The sequence below is a fragment of the Pipistrellus hanaki genome, assembly GCF_964339955.1.
Source record: "Pipistrellus hanaki genome assembly, chromosome: 5".
NCBI lineage: Eukaryota > Metazoa > Chordata > Mammalia > Chiroptera > Vespertilionidae > Pipistrellus > Pipistrellus hanaki.
Window position 1 is genome coordinate 65936078 of NC_140507.1, and position 18340 is coordinate 65954417.

Here is an 18340-nt window from a genome sequence, read left to right on the forward strand (position 1 = left end):
CTTTTATAAAATTTGCAAATATTTCAGCCTTTAATTCTTCTAATATATTTTTAGCTTTATACCCTATTCTTCCTCTCTGAGACTCGGATTACATGAATGTTAGGATTTTTATTATACTCCATGGATTATAAAAATTTTATTTCCTCAGGTTTCAAGTCCTTACTTTTCTTATAGCTACTATTGCGAGTCTTTTTAAGTTTGTTATATATATTGTGTGTAGGGATCTTAGTTATATTTAACAGAAGGAATAGAGACCATATGTATGTTCCATCTTCCCACTATCTTTTGATTCTTATACTTTTAATAGTAATTTTCCAAAAAAAAATCAAAATTCTCTTGCTTACACCTGGGATTCACCATTAAGTCATTTATTCATTTGGGAGCATAGGGATAAATTACTGATGAACTGTGAAAGCTTCCTTTATATCTTATGTAGCAATGAATTATTCAGGATTATGTTAACACATATTAGACAGTTTTCAGCAATGTGACAAAAGTGTCAGTTAGAGTAGAGTGATGTTGCCTTGTCACCCTTAGGAAGTAATGTATTTATTAAAAGAAAATTTATTCACATGAAATATGAAAATATGAAAAACATAATACATTAGCTTGATGTTTGTGTTTTGGAATTAATTATAGTTATAGTTTGGTATTTATTTTAAAAGGATGCATGATCTTCTACGAAAAAACTTCTAAATAATTAAAGTGCAAATAAAGTCTTTTCTAAAGGATAGTAAGAGAAGCTCAGAAAATCTAAAAAAACAACAACATGTATTGTTGAAAAATATTTTATGGGAAATGGATCTCAGCAAAACAAATCTCTATATTCCTTCACCTATAAATATTACAAGAGTATGCATATATAAAAATATAATCACAATGTATGATTTGGCTACCATTTTCATTTACCCTTAAATCACCCACTGACCTGGCTGATTAATAACCTGGGCTACTTGTTAAAAAAGCGAATTTCCAAGAATTATTCATACAGTTTCTGGATCTAAAACTTGGGTCTGCTATTCTTGATTAGACATATTTGTAAATAGTACATTAAAGGAATTTAAGTGGAACAATGAAAGCAGTTAATCAAAAATTTCAAAACACTCAATAAAAGCAAATTTTAAAAAAAAAATACTTTTCCACCAAAATCAGGAATTTAAGTATGTGACTCACCTTATTGAATAAAGAACATTTCCATTCTTGAAAATTCTTAACAGTTTGTTGTCTGTGGTAACTTCGTGAAAGTTGGCACCCTTTTCATTGGCAAAGAACAGGTCAGGTTTCCAAATGGAATCCAACATGGAAGGGTCTAGGTCTAAAGAGTCATCAGGATATTCACTATATGCAAGGCGAGGATCGTTCCATTTCTGACGAAGAAAGATATTCACTCTGTAATCCTGCGATAAAAGAAGGGGAGAAAAAGAGGGGAGGGGGGACTTCTGCTTTAAAGAGTTTAGAATCGTATGTGCTATTTTGGGGGGCTTCTCTGAATTATAACAAAAGCTACTGACATCCTTGTGAGTCTTCCATCCCACACGATCATCACTCATTACTACCGATAAGAGTCACTTTCTTTCTGAGGCTTTCCCCGAGTTCTCAGTGGCCTATACGCCTCCAAAAAAAATAGCTACAGAGGAACACAATTTTATCATACATATGTTTTATGGTTCTATTCAACACTCACTCTCCTGGTTTGTCAGAGTAAAATATTGGTCTGCTTGCTACCTGACACCTGGAGTAAAATATATATTCAGCTTTGCATTTATTTTCTAGAACCATTTATTTTAGTGGGTATCTAATAGCATCTGGAAGGCCTTTAGTGAACTTATCTTGGAAGCTCCTTGCTTTACAAAAATGACCATACATACTTTTTGATAATGAAGACACATATTCTCATGCTTAATATAGCATGTAAATTCTATAAAATAGGTGACTTGGGGAAAATAACAGGTGACTTTAGAGTAATAAAAGAATAATAAAGGCACATTATTGCCAGCAATTCTTTAAAAAGATTTCACTTATGAGATATCCAAATTAGACCTTTAATAGTTAAGTTAAAAAGGGAAAGAGTCACTGATTTCAGTCAAATTCTTGTTCACAAATTCTGGACTGATGTATAAAATGAAAAGACCGATAGTTAGGTGTTATAGGTAATGTTTATATCCATATACTGTGTACACATTACAAATATAACTTTTGCCTTAGGTTTTTTGAAATGAGCAAATAAACATGTAAATTTCACTACAAGCATGAGTAATGTGAACATTTTTAGAAAGCTTCATTTGCATGAAAAATAGGCTGAAGACATTCAGAGAAACTGAACACTAATTTTTATCTATTTTTTTATTCCTTGAATACCAAATTATTACTTGTCAGAATATAATAGCCAAGCAATCACAAAGGATGTTTCCATAATATTAGAACCGGTAGATGGTTTATATTGCAGGTAGATCTAATTCAGAGTGCATAGTGAGTGTAACACATCTGTATGTTCCCTTAATCATTTTTTGTGCCCTGAATCCTCTATCTTCTAACTGTAGCTGATGTTACACACCAAAGAATATATTTTCTGCCTGCTAGGTGTCCCTTGTATCTTGAAAAGTACCAATGGAGCAGAGTTCACTTTTCAGCTTCTTTACCATAAATCTTACCAACCCGAAGGGTGTGTAGAACCTGTAAATGGAATATATGAGCGAGCTTCTACCAGACAAGCTCAAGTCATCCTCTCTTGCTAGAGTTCAGAGTACCATGAAGCACACCTTCACGGTGGCCAATTCTTGTGTCCCTCGCCATTCTGCTGTCTTTGTCTCAGCTCTAACCACCACCAAAAGAGTTGGTGATCAGACTAAAGTCAGTTTCTCTCTGCCTTACCTATCGGAGAAGGCTAAAGCAAGGCAAGTGATACCTACCAGGATAAAAAATAACTGACTAGGAAAGAACTTCCTTTTGGACTAGATATAATTGAAGTATTTATATGCTATAACTACGGTAAGTTATTAACTGAGAACACTCTGTAGTCATTCAGACCGTGAGAATAAAATAAAACAAATTTTAAGCTCAGAATGTATAAAATTTGACTCAATCTCTTTATCCCTATGTTATTGATTTAGTGATAAACTTTATAAACACAATCTCAGATCTTCAAGAAATACTCTTTGCTTTAAGAGTGAATGAGCTAAAAAAGTCACCACGTATCCTTCAAGAAAAAATCAGCTGTCACTGTAATCAAAACCACATGTTCACCTGCATCCATTGTGCTCTTTCTTTCAGTAGCCAGAAACATCTTTGTTTCTGAACACATTTAAGTGTTTGATTCAGGGCCAGGGACCAAAGCAAACCTCAAAAATAACCATCTCCTGAAAACCTAGAAAGTTAAGTTCTAATACTTCTCATAGTTGGGTTTTGCTCTGCTTGCAAATGAACATTATGCTGAGAAGCTTCTCTCTTACACAACCAAAGTCAGCATTTCAAAAAAATAATTTTTTCAGGCTGATTTTTTCTAGCCAACATATCCCATTTGTACCCAGCAACCAATTAGAGTAATTGCTTTTGAATCCTGATTGTGAAAATGTGTAAAGGGTACATAAAATGACATAGTAAAATGATACCACCTTAAAAGAAGTCCTTGCAATGCAATTTGAAATAACTTGCTTATAACAGAAAGACCATGGACTGGAGAAGGAAACAGCTTTGCAAAGCCGAGACTAATAGATGCGTGAGCAGCATATGCAAAAACGTTTTAAATGGACTTATGGAGAACAGTTATACGTGAGTACAAAAAAAGGCAATAATAAATATGAGATAATACATATTGAGAGTAAAATCAATATTTATAGTTCTCATTTCTAAAATCTAGACATATATTGAATTCATAATACTTATATAGGATCATAATTATTTTAGGACAGAGATATTAATGGCCTTCAGAATCATGAGATATACATTGGTGTTGCTTTTAAGCCACCAAATTTGAATCTGTGGCAGTTTGCTAGAGCAGCAATAGCAAACTGATACATTTATATTTTTGAATGGATTTTAATACATGCACAGTCTCATTTTTTAATGAAATCCCTACAATAATACATTCTTTTTTGTCAGATAGTCTAGAGGGCAGAACATTTAAGGCAAACATCCCTGGATTCCTAGCCAAATAGAAAAATTAACTATTGTAAAAATTCTTCCTATTTTTAGGAGTCCTAATAAGAAAAACTGGCTAATTTCAACATGATTAGAAAATAGCTTTCTCTTCTCAAAGAAATAAGAACAGAGGGCAAACTCCCTGACCACTACATTGTTAGTTTACTTTTTGAAAGATTTTCTAATTCTGAAGTACTACACAATATAGGTTTACCATGCAACACAAAGTGTGTAATACTAATCTCAGCAGTGGAATAGTTGCTCCAATGTCATCTCCATAATATCCCCCATGTTGCCTGTACCATCTGTTCTATGGTCCCCACCACAGGGAGGGTGGTTGGCTGGGGCCACTGATGGAAATAATGGCCCATTGGGAAAGTGCCTTCCAGTTCTCAGTTACGAAGCCAACAGGGGGAAAAGCCATTTTATAAGAACTATTTACAAGCTCAGAAAGGTTATTTCAAATCTCTCCTTGACTGCTTCAGTATCCATATGTTTATAGATTCTCTAGAAAAGGGCAACATCACTTTTTAATTATGAAGATTTTTTTTAAAGGAAACCTAGTTATGTACCACTTATGGAAAATACAAAGTGAAGAATTCACAAAGAGTAGACTCTCAAAAATGTGTAGAATATTAAATATAAATAAAATGCATCCCTGTTTTCTAGAACTTGAGAGCATTTTTATAATAATAATATTTAAAGGAAATAATCATTATTAAAATTTCATCAAATCTATATTAATGAAAGGCTAGATGGTCGTCATGCACTCATGCTGTCACAATCCATCACCGGTATGGTCAGGGCTTGACACTGAGTGCGTGGTGCAGGGGCAGGTCCAGGTGGCTGCTCAGCGCAGCTTCCACTGGGGGTCCCGGGGCCCCTCACGCACATGGAGGCGAGACCCTAGGCTCTGGTCTACCTCATTGGGGCAGTCCATTGAGGAACCCTGAATAGGTGGGCAGGACCCACCTCTTTGGGTCAATCGATCGAGAGACTCCCATGCTGTGAGAGGGCACAGGCCAGGCTGGGGAAACACTGCCCCTCCAGTACACAAATTTTGTGCATCAGGCCACTAGTTTACTAGGATTGGTCAGAACAAACATGTGTTAAATCAGTGAAATGACATTCTATATGTCTCATCCAGTAAACTATGTTAAAATATAAGATTGATTCTAGTCCTTTCAGGATGCTATAACAAAATACCATAGACCAGGTGCCTTATAAACAATAAACATTTATTACTCGCTGTTCTGGAAGCTGGAAGTCTGAGATTAAGGTGCCAATAAGTGAAGGTTCTCCTCTGAGTTGCAGACTTCTCATTGTATTGTCCCATGGAAGAAGGTGATGGGAGCTCCCTGGGGTCTCTCTATGAGAGCACTAATCCCATTCACGTGTGTTCCAACCCTCAAGACTCAAGCACCTTCCAAAGGTCCCACCTACTAATAATACCATGCCCTTTGTGGGGACTAGGACTTCAGCATATGAACTGAGGGGGACGACAAACAAGCAATAGCAAGATAGAAAATTAAACCACTGGCAAAACAATAAAAGGATATACAGTTGATTCTTGAACAATACAAAGTGGTAGAGTGCCAACCCCTGTAGTTAAAAATTCAGGTATAACTTTTTACTCCCCGCAAACTTAACTAGAGACAGCCCTTTGTATCAGCAGGTTTTGCATCCACAGGTTTTGCATCTGCAGATTCAACCAACCAAAGATCAAAAATAGTATTTTCCATCTGTAGCTGGGAATCTACAATTGGAAACAGTAGTTGGGGATGTGTAAATACTGGTTTTGATCCTGAGTTGGTTGAATCCACTATGTGAAACTGGGATAGGAAGAGACAATTCTATTGAAAAAAAATACTGTTTAAGTGCACACTCAGTTCAAGACCATGTTCTTGAAGGATCAGCTTTATTTCATTCAGAACACTGTGCAGTGCTTGATTTCTGGAGAGGTAAACTTAGTTCATTGGATTATTATTCCAGAAGTCAGTAGAGATTTATTCCAACTAATATAATTTATTCAGTTTGGGCATGCCTGGGTTTAGAGGTAAAGACTACATAGAGCCGGTAACTGCTTCCTTTTATTAAAAAAAAAAAAAAGTAATCTATGCAGCTCTTTGGGTATAAGGTAACAAGTTATTTCAGCCTTAATGTGTCCATGGCAGTGCTCCCTGAGACCCCACTTATCTAAAGACACCCTTCTGCCTCTCAACGCTCACTTCTTGCATTCCTACTCAATTCCCCTTGGCAAATCCCATGCCCAGTTCTCAGCCTTCTTACAAATGGGGCTAGATAGCCAGGAAGAATGTTCTCTCTTCCCTTCATAGCAAGTTGTGCCAACAAACCTATAGATAAGGGGGTGGGGTGGGAGGGATGACATGATTTCCTGCCTCATATTTCTGCCCAAATCAGTTCCTAAACTTTTGTTCATTTCATTTTGTATTCTAACAAGTAGGAAAAGAAAGTTTATATGTTTCCTCTGGTTTAGGCAACATAGACTTGGAAATTCTGGTACTACTACTTTCATCCATGACCCAAAATTTATACTGAGTGGCCAGCTTATTATGATCTCTAATTGCATAATAATCTGGCCACTCAGTGTGTGTGTGTGTGTGTGTGTGTGTGTGTGTGTGTGTGTGTGTGTATGGGTGGCCTGGTGCATGAATTTGTGCATGGGTGGTCCAGCCAGCTTGGCCAGGGGGAGAGGACATTAGCAGTTGGCTGGCCTGCTTGCTGGTCAAACTCCTGGTTGAGGGGTCAATTTGCATACTTGCCTTTTATTATATAGGATATACACTGATTTGCCATATTATTAGGCATTCAGAGATCATAATAATCTGGCCACTCAGTGTATATCAACATTTATATCCAACATAGAATGTGTTCACTTGTTTAGATTGGCATATTAAAATGAACATAACCATTTAGTTACACAGAGCACTTATTAATTTGCAATGCGTGTGTTTGACATGTTGGCAATGATCCTCTTATAAAGTAATTATTATTATTTATTTGGGGGACTTCCATTAAACAATTGTTCCATTACTGGAATGTATGATTTGGATCATAAAAAAAGATTTTGGAAAATGAACTATTATTTAGTCTTTGTAACATCCTACTTTCAATTAATGCTACAAAAGCTCTTTAAATCAAACAAGAAATTCTAAGAACCCACTATTGGAAAAAAAAAATTTCTGAGGATAGCTGAGACAAACTTCATACTTTAAAGGACAGATAATAGTACCATAAAATAATTTTTGAAGGTCTTCCAACTAGTGTGTTTCTTGAATGTCTGGTGTAAACTGTGTTATGTGTCTTATCTTATGTGCCTTTTTTTCTTTACTAGTAAATTTGGTCAAATATATACATATAATCTTTACAATTAGTGACATTTAGTACATTCACACAATGTGTTACAATCACCACTATCTATTTTCCAGATCATTTCATTACCTCAAAAGGAAACCTTGGCCTAAACTGTTACTTCCCATTCCCCCATCCCTCCAGCTGCTAGCAACCTATAAAATGCTTTCTATCTCTATATATTTGCCTACTCTGAATATTTTATATCATAAAATCATATAATATGTGGTTTTTATGTCTGGCCCTTGTACTTAGCATTATATTTCCAAGGTTTATTTTTTATCTGTTTTTAAATTGTTTTAAGGATATAGAGATCATCTGATTAATATACCAAAAAATTAAAAGGTCTCATTGAAAGTATTATAAATGTAAATTGATATAATTTCAAAGAAAAATGTTTTCAGAAATAAATAGCATCTACACTAATAAGATGCAAATTAACCATACCTTTGTGATGCCCACCAGTCAATCAGGAGTGAGAATGCAAATTAACCCAACACAGATGGTGGATTAATTTGCATATGCAGGCCCCAAGCAGCCAGGGATGGGGCTGGATGGGGCTGGATGCTTGCCTTGTCACCATGGCAACGATGCAGGCATTCCACACTGCCCCTGCTGCTCCAGGCCTCTGGGCAGCATGGGAAGGCAAGAAAGGCAGTTCCAGGACTGCAGCAAAAAGGCAGCTCCACCCAGAACAAAGGCAGTGCAGGCCCAAAACAAAGCCAGCAGAAGGAAGGCCCATTCTTGCACAAATCTTCATGCATTGGGCCTCTAGTATATATAATATGAAAATCACAATCCACCATCAACATAAAGGATGGAGTTAATAAATGCTATTAATTGAATGATTGCTAACTTTTGGGCATGAAGCTACATGCCTTAAATATAATTTGAAATTGGAAAAATGCTGATTTAAAAGTTGCCCTGTTTGTAAGTTTTCAAGAATATTTTTAGACCTAATAGCTTCATCTTACATTACAAGTATTTTTCATGATAGCAAAATCTGACACTGTCAGACCATCTATATTGTTTCCCACCAATCAGGTCTGACTTTACTATTATCTGTAACTAGAGGCCCGGTGCATGAAATTTGTGATGAAATGAGGGGTCCCTCATTTCATCCTGCACCCTCTCACAATCCAGAACCACTGTCTCCTAACCACTCACCTGCCTGTATGTTAGCCCCTAACTGCTTGCCTGCCTGCCTGATCTTCCCTAACTGCCTCTTCCTTGGCCCCCCGCTGTGGTGTCTTCTCTGGAAGGATGTCCGGAAGGTCGTTTGGCTGTCCATTCTAAATTAACATATTATGCTTTTATTATTATAGATTTGGGACTAGTACTAGAGAACTGAATAATAAAGGTAAATTTTTTCTGAGCTTATATAACATCAAATATTACTAAAGTAAATAAATTATACACACTAGTATAATTACCTTAAGTGTTTCCAGTTTAAATATACTAAGATTTTTAGTTGTATACCTACAAATTTTTTTTAATATATTTTATTGATTTTTTACAGAGAGGAGAAGAGAGGGATAGAGAGCTAGAAACATCGATGAGAGAGAAACATCGACCAGCTGCCTCTTGCACACCCCCCTACCAGGGATGTGCCCGCAACCAATGTACATGCCCTTGACCAGAATCGAACCTGGGACCTTTCAGACCACAGACCGACGCTCTACCACTGAGCCAAACTGGTTTCGGCCCTACAAATTTTTTAATTATATACCTACATCTGTTATTTCTTGGTAATCTTCATACTTCTCTTCACAACTTTAATGAACTATGAAATCACATTTTAATGGCACTAGCAGCTTGGAATTTGGGGGAAAGGAATGCTTTAACAAATAAAAGCAAAGGAATAGATGTTATTGGCAAAGGATTTTTTTATTGTATTTGTTTTTACATTTATCTTCAGCAGAAAAAAAATGTTCATGCAAATAAATTATTTTAATGAGCATTTTCAAATTGTTCTTAACACTGAGGCTTGTTACCTTATCACACCTCTACATTTTAATTGATGTTTACATTTCCAGTGGTTTTTCTGAAAATCCTTTATAGTCTTTTGGCAAGCTTTAGATTCATGAGGGTTCATATTTAATATTATTTACTAATACAGGATGAATATTAAAAGAAAAAAAACTCCTATTTGAAAAGTTTTAGTGAGTTAATTATTATATGTTCAAGATTAAATTAAATTGTCTTTAGAATAAGCTTTCCTTCTGAGCAATCCAGATAAATTTTAATTAGCCATTTGTTGATTTGGAGATTTGCCAAGAAGCTGTGCAGGGGCTGTTAACTACATTTTAAAACTGTAGAGGAATTAATTTCTTTTAGAAACAATTATTGATTATTGCAGGGTTATTTAAGATAATTCTTGAGAGTAGTAGATAAAATTTTGCTGCTTCTGCATCAAATAAAATAACCACTTTAAAAATCTACAATTTCTTCTTAAGTACATTACCTAAATAGTACATATGCAACCCACCAAAGTCAGAATTAAAAATAAAGTATAATCAATTATTAGGTATTTTACCTCTTGGTAAAGAAAACCACACATTTTAATCCTATCTAATAAAGAGGGAATATGCTAATTGACTGCCACACCCTCAAAGATGGGGGTGCCCACAACCATTAGATGGTGGTGCCCAGTCCCCTCAGCCCCAGCAGGGTGGCAGGCGTGTGGCAAGGGTGGGCCACCATCCTCCAGAGTCCTCCAGTCCCCTCAGCCCTCCAGCCCCCCAGGGCTGGCCCCAAGGTGCAGGCAAGCCTCGGATGTCAGCTGCCCAGCCGCCCAGGGCTGCCTGAAGCTCAGGTAACCAGGGCTGGCTGAGGCTTGTGCTGCTGGCAGTGGCAGCAGCAGAGGTGTGATGGGCATCACCTTCCCCTGATCGCTGGGTCACCTCCTGCCCCTGAGAGATCCCGGACTGTGAGAGGGGGCAGGCCAGGCTGAGGAACCCCCCCCTCCAGTGCATGAATTTTCATGCACCGGGCCTCTAGTGTTTCTATATATACAGATATTTGGGATTATGCTGACACATTTAAAAGTAGTTGGGTATAGGGTATCGTCACACAGGCAAAAGATAAGTTGTCAAATTTCCATGAGTTTTTACTTTTCATGAAATAGTTGGCAACCTGTAGGTATGCTTTTCTATTTGAATTTATAAATTTGAGTACATGCATATTTTATGAAATGCAAATCCTATGGTAGTTTTAGCACAATGTAGATGTTAAAGCTTCCAGAAATACTTAAATGTGATCATTTTATTTCTACATTATAGTTTTGTCCTGGTCCATTTCTGAACTTATTGATATATTATTTCCTCTATAAAATTATCTTTCTATTTATACTTGGATATTTTCATGATGGAAAAATCATTTTAACTGAAGAAAACATGTAAAATAAATTTTCTTTACCAATCCCATTTTACAGGGCCAGGAACAAAAAGTGAGCTCCCCCTAATTTTTATCCAGGCCTTGAGCTGTCACTGCATGACACACAATCTACTGCTTACAACAAATGATACCATCTCAAAGTCAAGGTCTCTTTGAAGGAGGCAGATTATTTTCTCCCAGGCACTATGCCCACTCCAGCTGAATTCCACTGAGTGACTTCTGTTGAAACTATGTACAAAAGTTCCAGGAGATCTGCCCAAACCCCTGACCTACAAAATTAAGAGCTATACTAAAATGTTTGTTTTACTCACTTTGGGGGTAATGTGTTATGCAGCAACAACCAAAGTAGAATTAGGTAACTGGAAATGGGTGCTGCAGTAAGAAAATAACTTAAGCCGCTGAAGGCGGTTTGGCTCATTGGATAGAGCATTGGCCTGCAGACTGAAAGGTCCCAGGTTTGATTCTGGTCAAGGGCATGTACCTTGGTTGCAGGCACATCCCTGGTAGGAGATGGACAGGAGGCAGCTGGTTGATGTTTCTCTCTCATCAATGTTTCTAACTCTCTGTCCCTTTCTCTCTTCCTCTCTGTAAAAAAAATCAATAAAATATATTTTTAAAAAAGAAAGAAAATAACAACCCATGTGCAATGGACTTTGGGACCAAGCAGCAGGCAGAAGCTTGAAGGTTTTGGAGACTTTGGGAATAGCTGAAAGGAGGAGGAGGAAATTGTCATTAGAGGATGAAAAAAAAAACAAAACACAACACCTTTGTTTTGTGGTGACAGAAAGTTTGGCAACACTGTCATCTCAGTAATGAGCAAAATAGATAATGCAACTAATGAACTATTATATTTGGTTAAGGAAATTCCAAGCAAAATCTTACTATTTTAATGGACTCAGGGTCAAGATCTCCAGAGTATGACTATGAAACCCCTGTATATAGTTCAGAAAATTGAAAAGTTGCTTCATGAATTTTCTCAACCAGGAAGCCCACAGAAATGGTAAGATAATTCAATTGGTAGAAACACCATCAGCTTCTATTAAAATGGATATGGACAGTTACAGTGCAAACAACTTGTAAGTTTCTCAAATTTCTACTGGTAGGTAGAATGAAAGGAAAATGAGCAGCAAGCATAGCCCAGTTTTTTGGGTTTTTTTACAGAAAAGTAAAGATTACTCAGAACAAAGAGCCAGGAGCCCAAATGGTAAGTCAAGGTCCAGGAAGAATCATTTGCAGGAAAGGAGATTGGATCCTGGTCATGTAACTGGAGGGATATGCTTGCCCAGACTTTATAATTGCTCTGAATCGGTTGATTCAATGACTACAATGTATTCTCACACCCACTCCTTTTTATTTATTTATATATTTATTTTTAAAATACGTTTTTATTGATTTCAGAGAGGAAGGAAGAGGGAGAAAGAGAAGCATCAATGATGAGAGAGAATCATTGATTGGCTGCCCCTCCCCCCACCAAGTCCACAACCCGGGCATGTGCCCCTGGCTGGAATCGAACCTGGGACCCTTCAGTCCACAAGCTGATGCTGTATCCACTGAACCAAACTGGTGAGGGCTCAACCCCACCCCCCTTTTAAATGGGAGTGTCTATTGCAGTTATCCTAGGCTTGCATAACCTTTACATGTTGACTGTATGAGAAGTAGATAACCTGCCTCTAAAATTAGCAGATCTTTTGATCAAGAGGAAACATAATCAAGCTCTTCTCTTTGGGAGCTTGATGTTAACTTAGACCTGGACTTTTTTTTCTTCTTCTTTTTTTTAACCCCTCACCATGCATCTGAAGGAGGTATTTTCATAGATTTTTTAGACAGAGGAATTAAGGAGGAGGTGGTAGTGGTGGTGATGGTGAAAGAGGAGGAGGAGGAAGAGAAGGAGGAGAAGAGAGGGTTACATTGACAGTAGGGGGATCGAACCCAAAACCCATGTATGTGCCCTGACCAGGAATTGAACTATGACCTTTCAGTGCAAGGGATGGCATTCCAATAAACTGAGCCACACATGCAGGGCAGTGAAATAGTTTCTGTTTCAGCCACTGAACACCAGCTGGAGCACTATTTGCCACCAGTGGTAAGCTGAAAGAATGAGAGCCATGGATTGTTTGACCTGCTTGTCTTTGAAGGTCATGCATATTTCAATCCTTGAAGGAGAGAACCCAAGTTGTGCATAGAAACCAGTGGTGAAATTTACTAAAGTTTTTACCTATGACCATCTAAAGTGGAATATATCATTTTGCAGACCATGTGCTAAAAGTCCATAGCAAAATATAGTAATGACATAGACATAAAGGATTCAAGAAATGAGAAGTGGGCTGCCTGCTTCTGTCTGTACTGGGAGTTAAACGAAAAAAATATCCAGCTCAGAAATTTAAATTTGTAAGTTAAGGTATGGCTGGAGAGCCAAGGATTCGTCATGATTTTCCTCAAAGAGTGTCTTCTTTAGCTTCAGGGGTAACGATTGTACGGTTGAAAATTAGAGTCAAAGGATGGCCCTCTTGGCTACTAAACTAGAAAGTGAATTGTATTCACTCACTTGCAGGGTGACATATCTTAATGTTAGGGTCCAAATTGGGAAAGAGTGAGATTTCTAGTGAAAGACTAGGGAGGATTTGGAAAACTTCAAGCATCTGTAACTGGCAGCATGTTTTTGAAAAGAGTACCACCAAGCTATCGATATATCCTGGTTTACGGGGTGGGAATGAGAACAGACAGACGCCAGGTGTATGGGCCCTGGCATCTGTCTCCTGGAAGCTTTACTAGTAGATGGGTTGGTCCTCAAGTCCTAGATGAATTTTTAGGAAGTTCTTAGAAGTATCTTGCGAAGAACTTTCCCCCTCAGGAATCTACCTGAGGTACAGTTTTTTTCTTGATAAAAAAAAAATACCCTTAACAAGGAAAAAGAGAAGCTTATCTATCTATTTATCTATCTATCTATCTATCTATCATCTACTGATCTATTTTTTAGTAAACTACATCTTTACAGGACATTCCTGTGGCTAAGCCATGATGATAATGTCTTATGTATTATGTGTATTTCTTAAAAGTTTGTTGCCACTGGACCAGGCTTGAGGATAAACTCCATGGGAAATATTTTGAGAATGAAAGATATAATGCAATGCTTGTTATATGAGTAAAATGAAAACATGAACATTATCACAGAAGCAGAAAAGGAAACAAACCTGGCCCGTGTGTCAAACATGGAAAATAAATTTGAAACACATCTGAATGTACTTGCAATTAGTATAGGTGTGTGTGGGTGAGGAGGGGGGCACACATAAAGGTTGGAAAATAACATCTTATAAAAATTAGATTCATATGTTAATAAAGAGAGAATATAATTTAGTCTCCAATCCACATGTAATAATAGTTTTGCAAATAGCTAGGGGGCATGAAAATATATCTCTTTTCTCTTAGAATACCCAGTGCTTCTGACCTATTTTCTCCTATTGTTCCATATGCTATCAAGCAATGAGGATAGAAATATTGGCCTTAGGCAAGTGTACTCAGGAGCACCCCTAAAAATATGTACTTTGGAGAACACATTCTCAGCTAGAACAATATTTTCCCCAAGAGAGCAATAATTGGTTCTCAGTGGGTGAAAAATATCTTACTCCTTGTATGTATAATTCAAAGATCCACATAGAGTATATAAACAGATAGACACTATAGAGGAAGTATTAAAACTTCATGGAGAGGGCAATTAAGGGGAAAATGTAAATTTAAAAAAAAAAAAGATTCTTTGGAGAGGCATAATGAAAAAAAATGGTTGAGAAACACTGCCTTAGAGAAAACTAAAGCAAAAAAGGAATGCAGAGCATATTCATTTCTGCTGTCAGGTTTTGATTAATCATATTTAATTTTATAGTGCATGGGTGAAGAATAGCAATTATCTTTAGAACAAGTTTAAGTATGATAAAGAGTGAAATATATTTAGAATCAAAATTTTCAGCCTTTGGGGCTGGGTGAAAAAATGAGGATTAAGAAAAAAAATTAAAAAAAAACATAGACAAAAAGCAAGAGTATGGTGATTACCAGAGGGGAAACGGGTAGGGAGGAGTAGAAGATGGTATAGAGGGGATAAATGGTGATGAAAGGAGACTTGGTATTGGGGAGTGAACACTCAATACAATATACAGGTGCTGTGTTATAGAATTGTACACCTGAAAATTATATAATTTTACTAACCAATGTCACCCCAATAAATTCAATTAAGAAAGAGAACTGCCGAAACCGGTTTGGCTCAATGGATAGAAGCGTTGGCTTGGGGACTGAAAGGTCCCTGGTTCGATTCCGGTCAAGGGCATGTACCGTGATTGCGGGCATATCCCCAGTAGGGGGTGTGCAAGAGGCAGCTGATCGATGTCTCTCTCTCATCGATGTTTCTAACTTTCTATCTCTCTCCCTTCCTCTCTGTACAAAATCAATAAAATATATTTTTTTTAAAAAGAAAGAAAACTGTTTAGCCTTTTTAGTAGCTGCTTCTGGGATGAGTATGTAACAAGTGTATTATACAAGGTATATTAAAATGGTAAATGTTTGTCGAGAGACTGAGTGAGCAGAAACCCCAGAAAGCCCTAAGGAGGATAAAAAATTACTCTAGAAAAAAACAACAACAGTAAAAGAATAACCTAAAGCAAACAAAATGGCTCCCACCAAAGAAAAGGGTTAAATCTTATCAACTTAGAGAGGGGTCTGGCTGTTCTCATTACTTCTGGGGGAGGGTCGCAAGCCAGGCCCCTGGATTCCTGGAAGTCTGTAAGTGAAGCCACTTCCTGCCTAATATCATTAGGGGGATAGAGGCAACTCCAGCAGAGAGAGGAGATGAGAATTCTGTTAGGGAAAATAGAGAGGAATTCTTCACTAATTCCAAAAGTCTATGGAGAGAAGAATTCCAGTAAGGGCTGGAAGAAGCAAGAACTCCCAAATGTCTTCCTTACCCTGAGAAGAAAAATATGTCTTTGTTATCATCTGTACATAAATTGAATGGGTTTCACAGATAAAGGTTGCCCAGGACTTATCTGTGAATGTGTGCAGTTTATCTGCTTAATGTTGATATATGTTATAAGCTGATTTTTGTTAATTAAAATTAAAGAGACCATTATGGCAGGATTATTTGTTTTAGGCTTTAGCTAGTCCCTGGAGTGTTGGCAATGGTCCAAGAAAGTCCTAAGGAGAGTTTTAAGAAGACGTGTACATTATAGCAATGTATAACTGCTAATAAGTCTGTTTCCTCATACTGTCCCATAAAGCAAAGTTTGTTCTCAAGCCTCCTTGATGAGATTGAGAGAAAAACAATCTCTCTTTTATTTTTAAGACAAAATCTTAATATATATATATATATATATATATATATATATATATATGTGTGTGTGTGTGTGTGTGTGTGTGTGTGTGTGTGTGTGTGTGTCAAATGGGAATTTTCCATATTCTGACTCCCTAAACAACAGGACTGCTTAACTCTTTTGCCTGCATCTGTTCTCTTTGACAGGGCACTTGTGGCACTTGTGCCCATCAATCTGGCTTGTGTGAGCGCATCTGAAGCATGGTTAGGATGGCTTGTTTTGTAAATAGGCTGCTAGTTTTATCGCAGCCACAGAAACACATCCTCTAACTGGTCTAGAGCCTGTCAGTGTTAACGTTCACTCATTTATCAGTCAGAGACTCAGCATCACAGCTGAAGAGCTATTTGCAATTTTAATTGATTGCCGAGTACTTAACGCTAATTGACATGTTAAATCCACGAGTAAGGAACAAATTATGAGTAATGCCAATCATCTATGGAACACAATTTCCCATCTTGTTGCCCATTTTCTCTTTAGAGCTCAAAATTACATTTTGGAGTGTGTTCTTTCAGAAAAGCAAATTCTCTGAGAAAAAGGGTGCAGGATGATGAATTCCAGGAAGATGAGCACCATTGCTAGGAACCATTCACAATAATCAGATCATTTCTATGTCATGGTAAGTGGCCAAAAAACATGCTTAATTGAACTGGTAACAGTGAATGCTATATCCCGTCTTCCTCTTGAGAGGACTGTGTGCAGATAACAATCACGTAGCATTACACACTAGCTTTACAGAAGGTAGAAAGAGGAGGGTTAAACTAAGTGACATATGTTTTTAGCACTATAGTCAGCCCTATAATCTTTCTCATTTTTCCCCAACTCAAATGTTTCAAATACCCAAACAAAATACAATGAACCTTTCGATCGGCTTAGCTAGAATGAACGAAAACTCAACATAGACATGTGGCCCAATAAAGAAGAGAAGATGCTGCCGAGACCGGTTTGGCTCAGTGGATAGAGTGTTGGCTTGGGGACTGAAGGGTCCCGGGTTCAATTCCGGTCAAGGGCATGTACCTTGGTTGTGGGCACATCCCCAGTAGGGGGTGTGCAAGAGGCAGCTGATCCATGATTCTTTCTCATTGATGTTTTTAACTCTCTATCCCTCTCTCTTCCTCTCTGTATAAAATCAATAAAAAATATATTTAAAAAAAAAAAAAGAAGAGAAGATGCAGAAATATGTGCCTGACAACTCCCTCCTCTGTATATACTTTTCTTCCTGTTGTTTATTAGCATCTTTTTCTCCCTGGCACTTTTCCCCCATAGAACTGAAAATATGCTTTTACACATTTTGTTTGTTTTGACAACACCGTGACACCACAGCACAAGTAGACAATTGTATTCTGTGTGATATGCTTGATAAGAAATTGCACTTGTGTGAGCAGGACCTGCAGAGTTTCTTTTTGAGAGCCAGAGATTATAAAGATGGCCCTGGGGACGACCGCACCAGGCAGAGATTTATTCACCTTTTTGCTGGGGTCACCGAGATGTGTTACCTTCATGCATACCTGTCTTTCCACACCCTTTCCCATAAATGGGCCCTGTTTCTAATTCATGCTTATAAGAATAGTTCAGAACACATTCAGACAGCCAGTCGCCAGTTACTCATGCTTGAAATTAAAAAATCTTCCAGACCAATGTCATCGTTATATTTGGCTGGGTTTCACCTATTACTCAAAGTAAGAAAAATAGGACAATGAGGCAAAGATCTTAACAGACATAATCTTAAATTAAAAGGGTAGCAGGATGCTTTCAGGCTATTCCAATAGATGGAATAGCATCCAGCTAATCCTATGCTACATTAACATGATTGGATCTAGAAATATGAATTACACAGGAATAGTCCCTGAACACTATTATCGCACTCATAAAGTGAATGCACTTTTACAAGAACTTAAACTCATTGGTAATAGATACAATGGACCAAATTATTTTGAGGGAAGGTTACAAAAGGACAGAAAAGATGGAATTTCCTTTGAATTATACACATTTCCTTTCCATTATCATGGGGGGAAAATCCATTACTGTGAAATCTGGTTGATACCTGAAATAATTGCATCTTAATATATTTTTTATTTTTAAAC

At 37.3% G+C, this 18340-nt stretch overlaps 1 protein-coding gene across 2 annotated transcripts in view; it reads right to left on the reverse strand.

Moving 5' to 3' along the window:
- The window catches only part of GLRA3 (glycine receptor alpha 3), a gene marked incomplete at both ends in the record, with an annotated part of 133539 nt that overhangs the window by 68869 nt on the left and 46330 nt on the right, over positions 1 to 18340 (reverse strand). For both annotated transcript variants that reach the window (XM_084883454.1, XM_084883453.1), the window contains one exon: positions 1174 to 1397. In XM_084883454.1, the coding sequence (XP_084739580.1) occupies positions 1174 to 1397 (224 nt within the window). The remainder of the gene's footprint in view (positions 1 to 1173; positions 1398 to 18340) is intronic.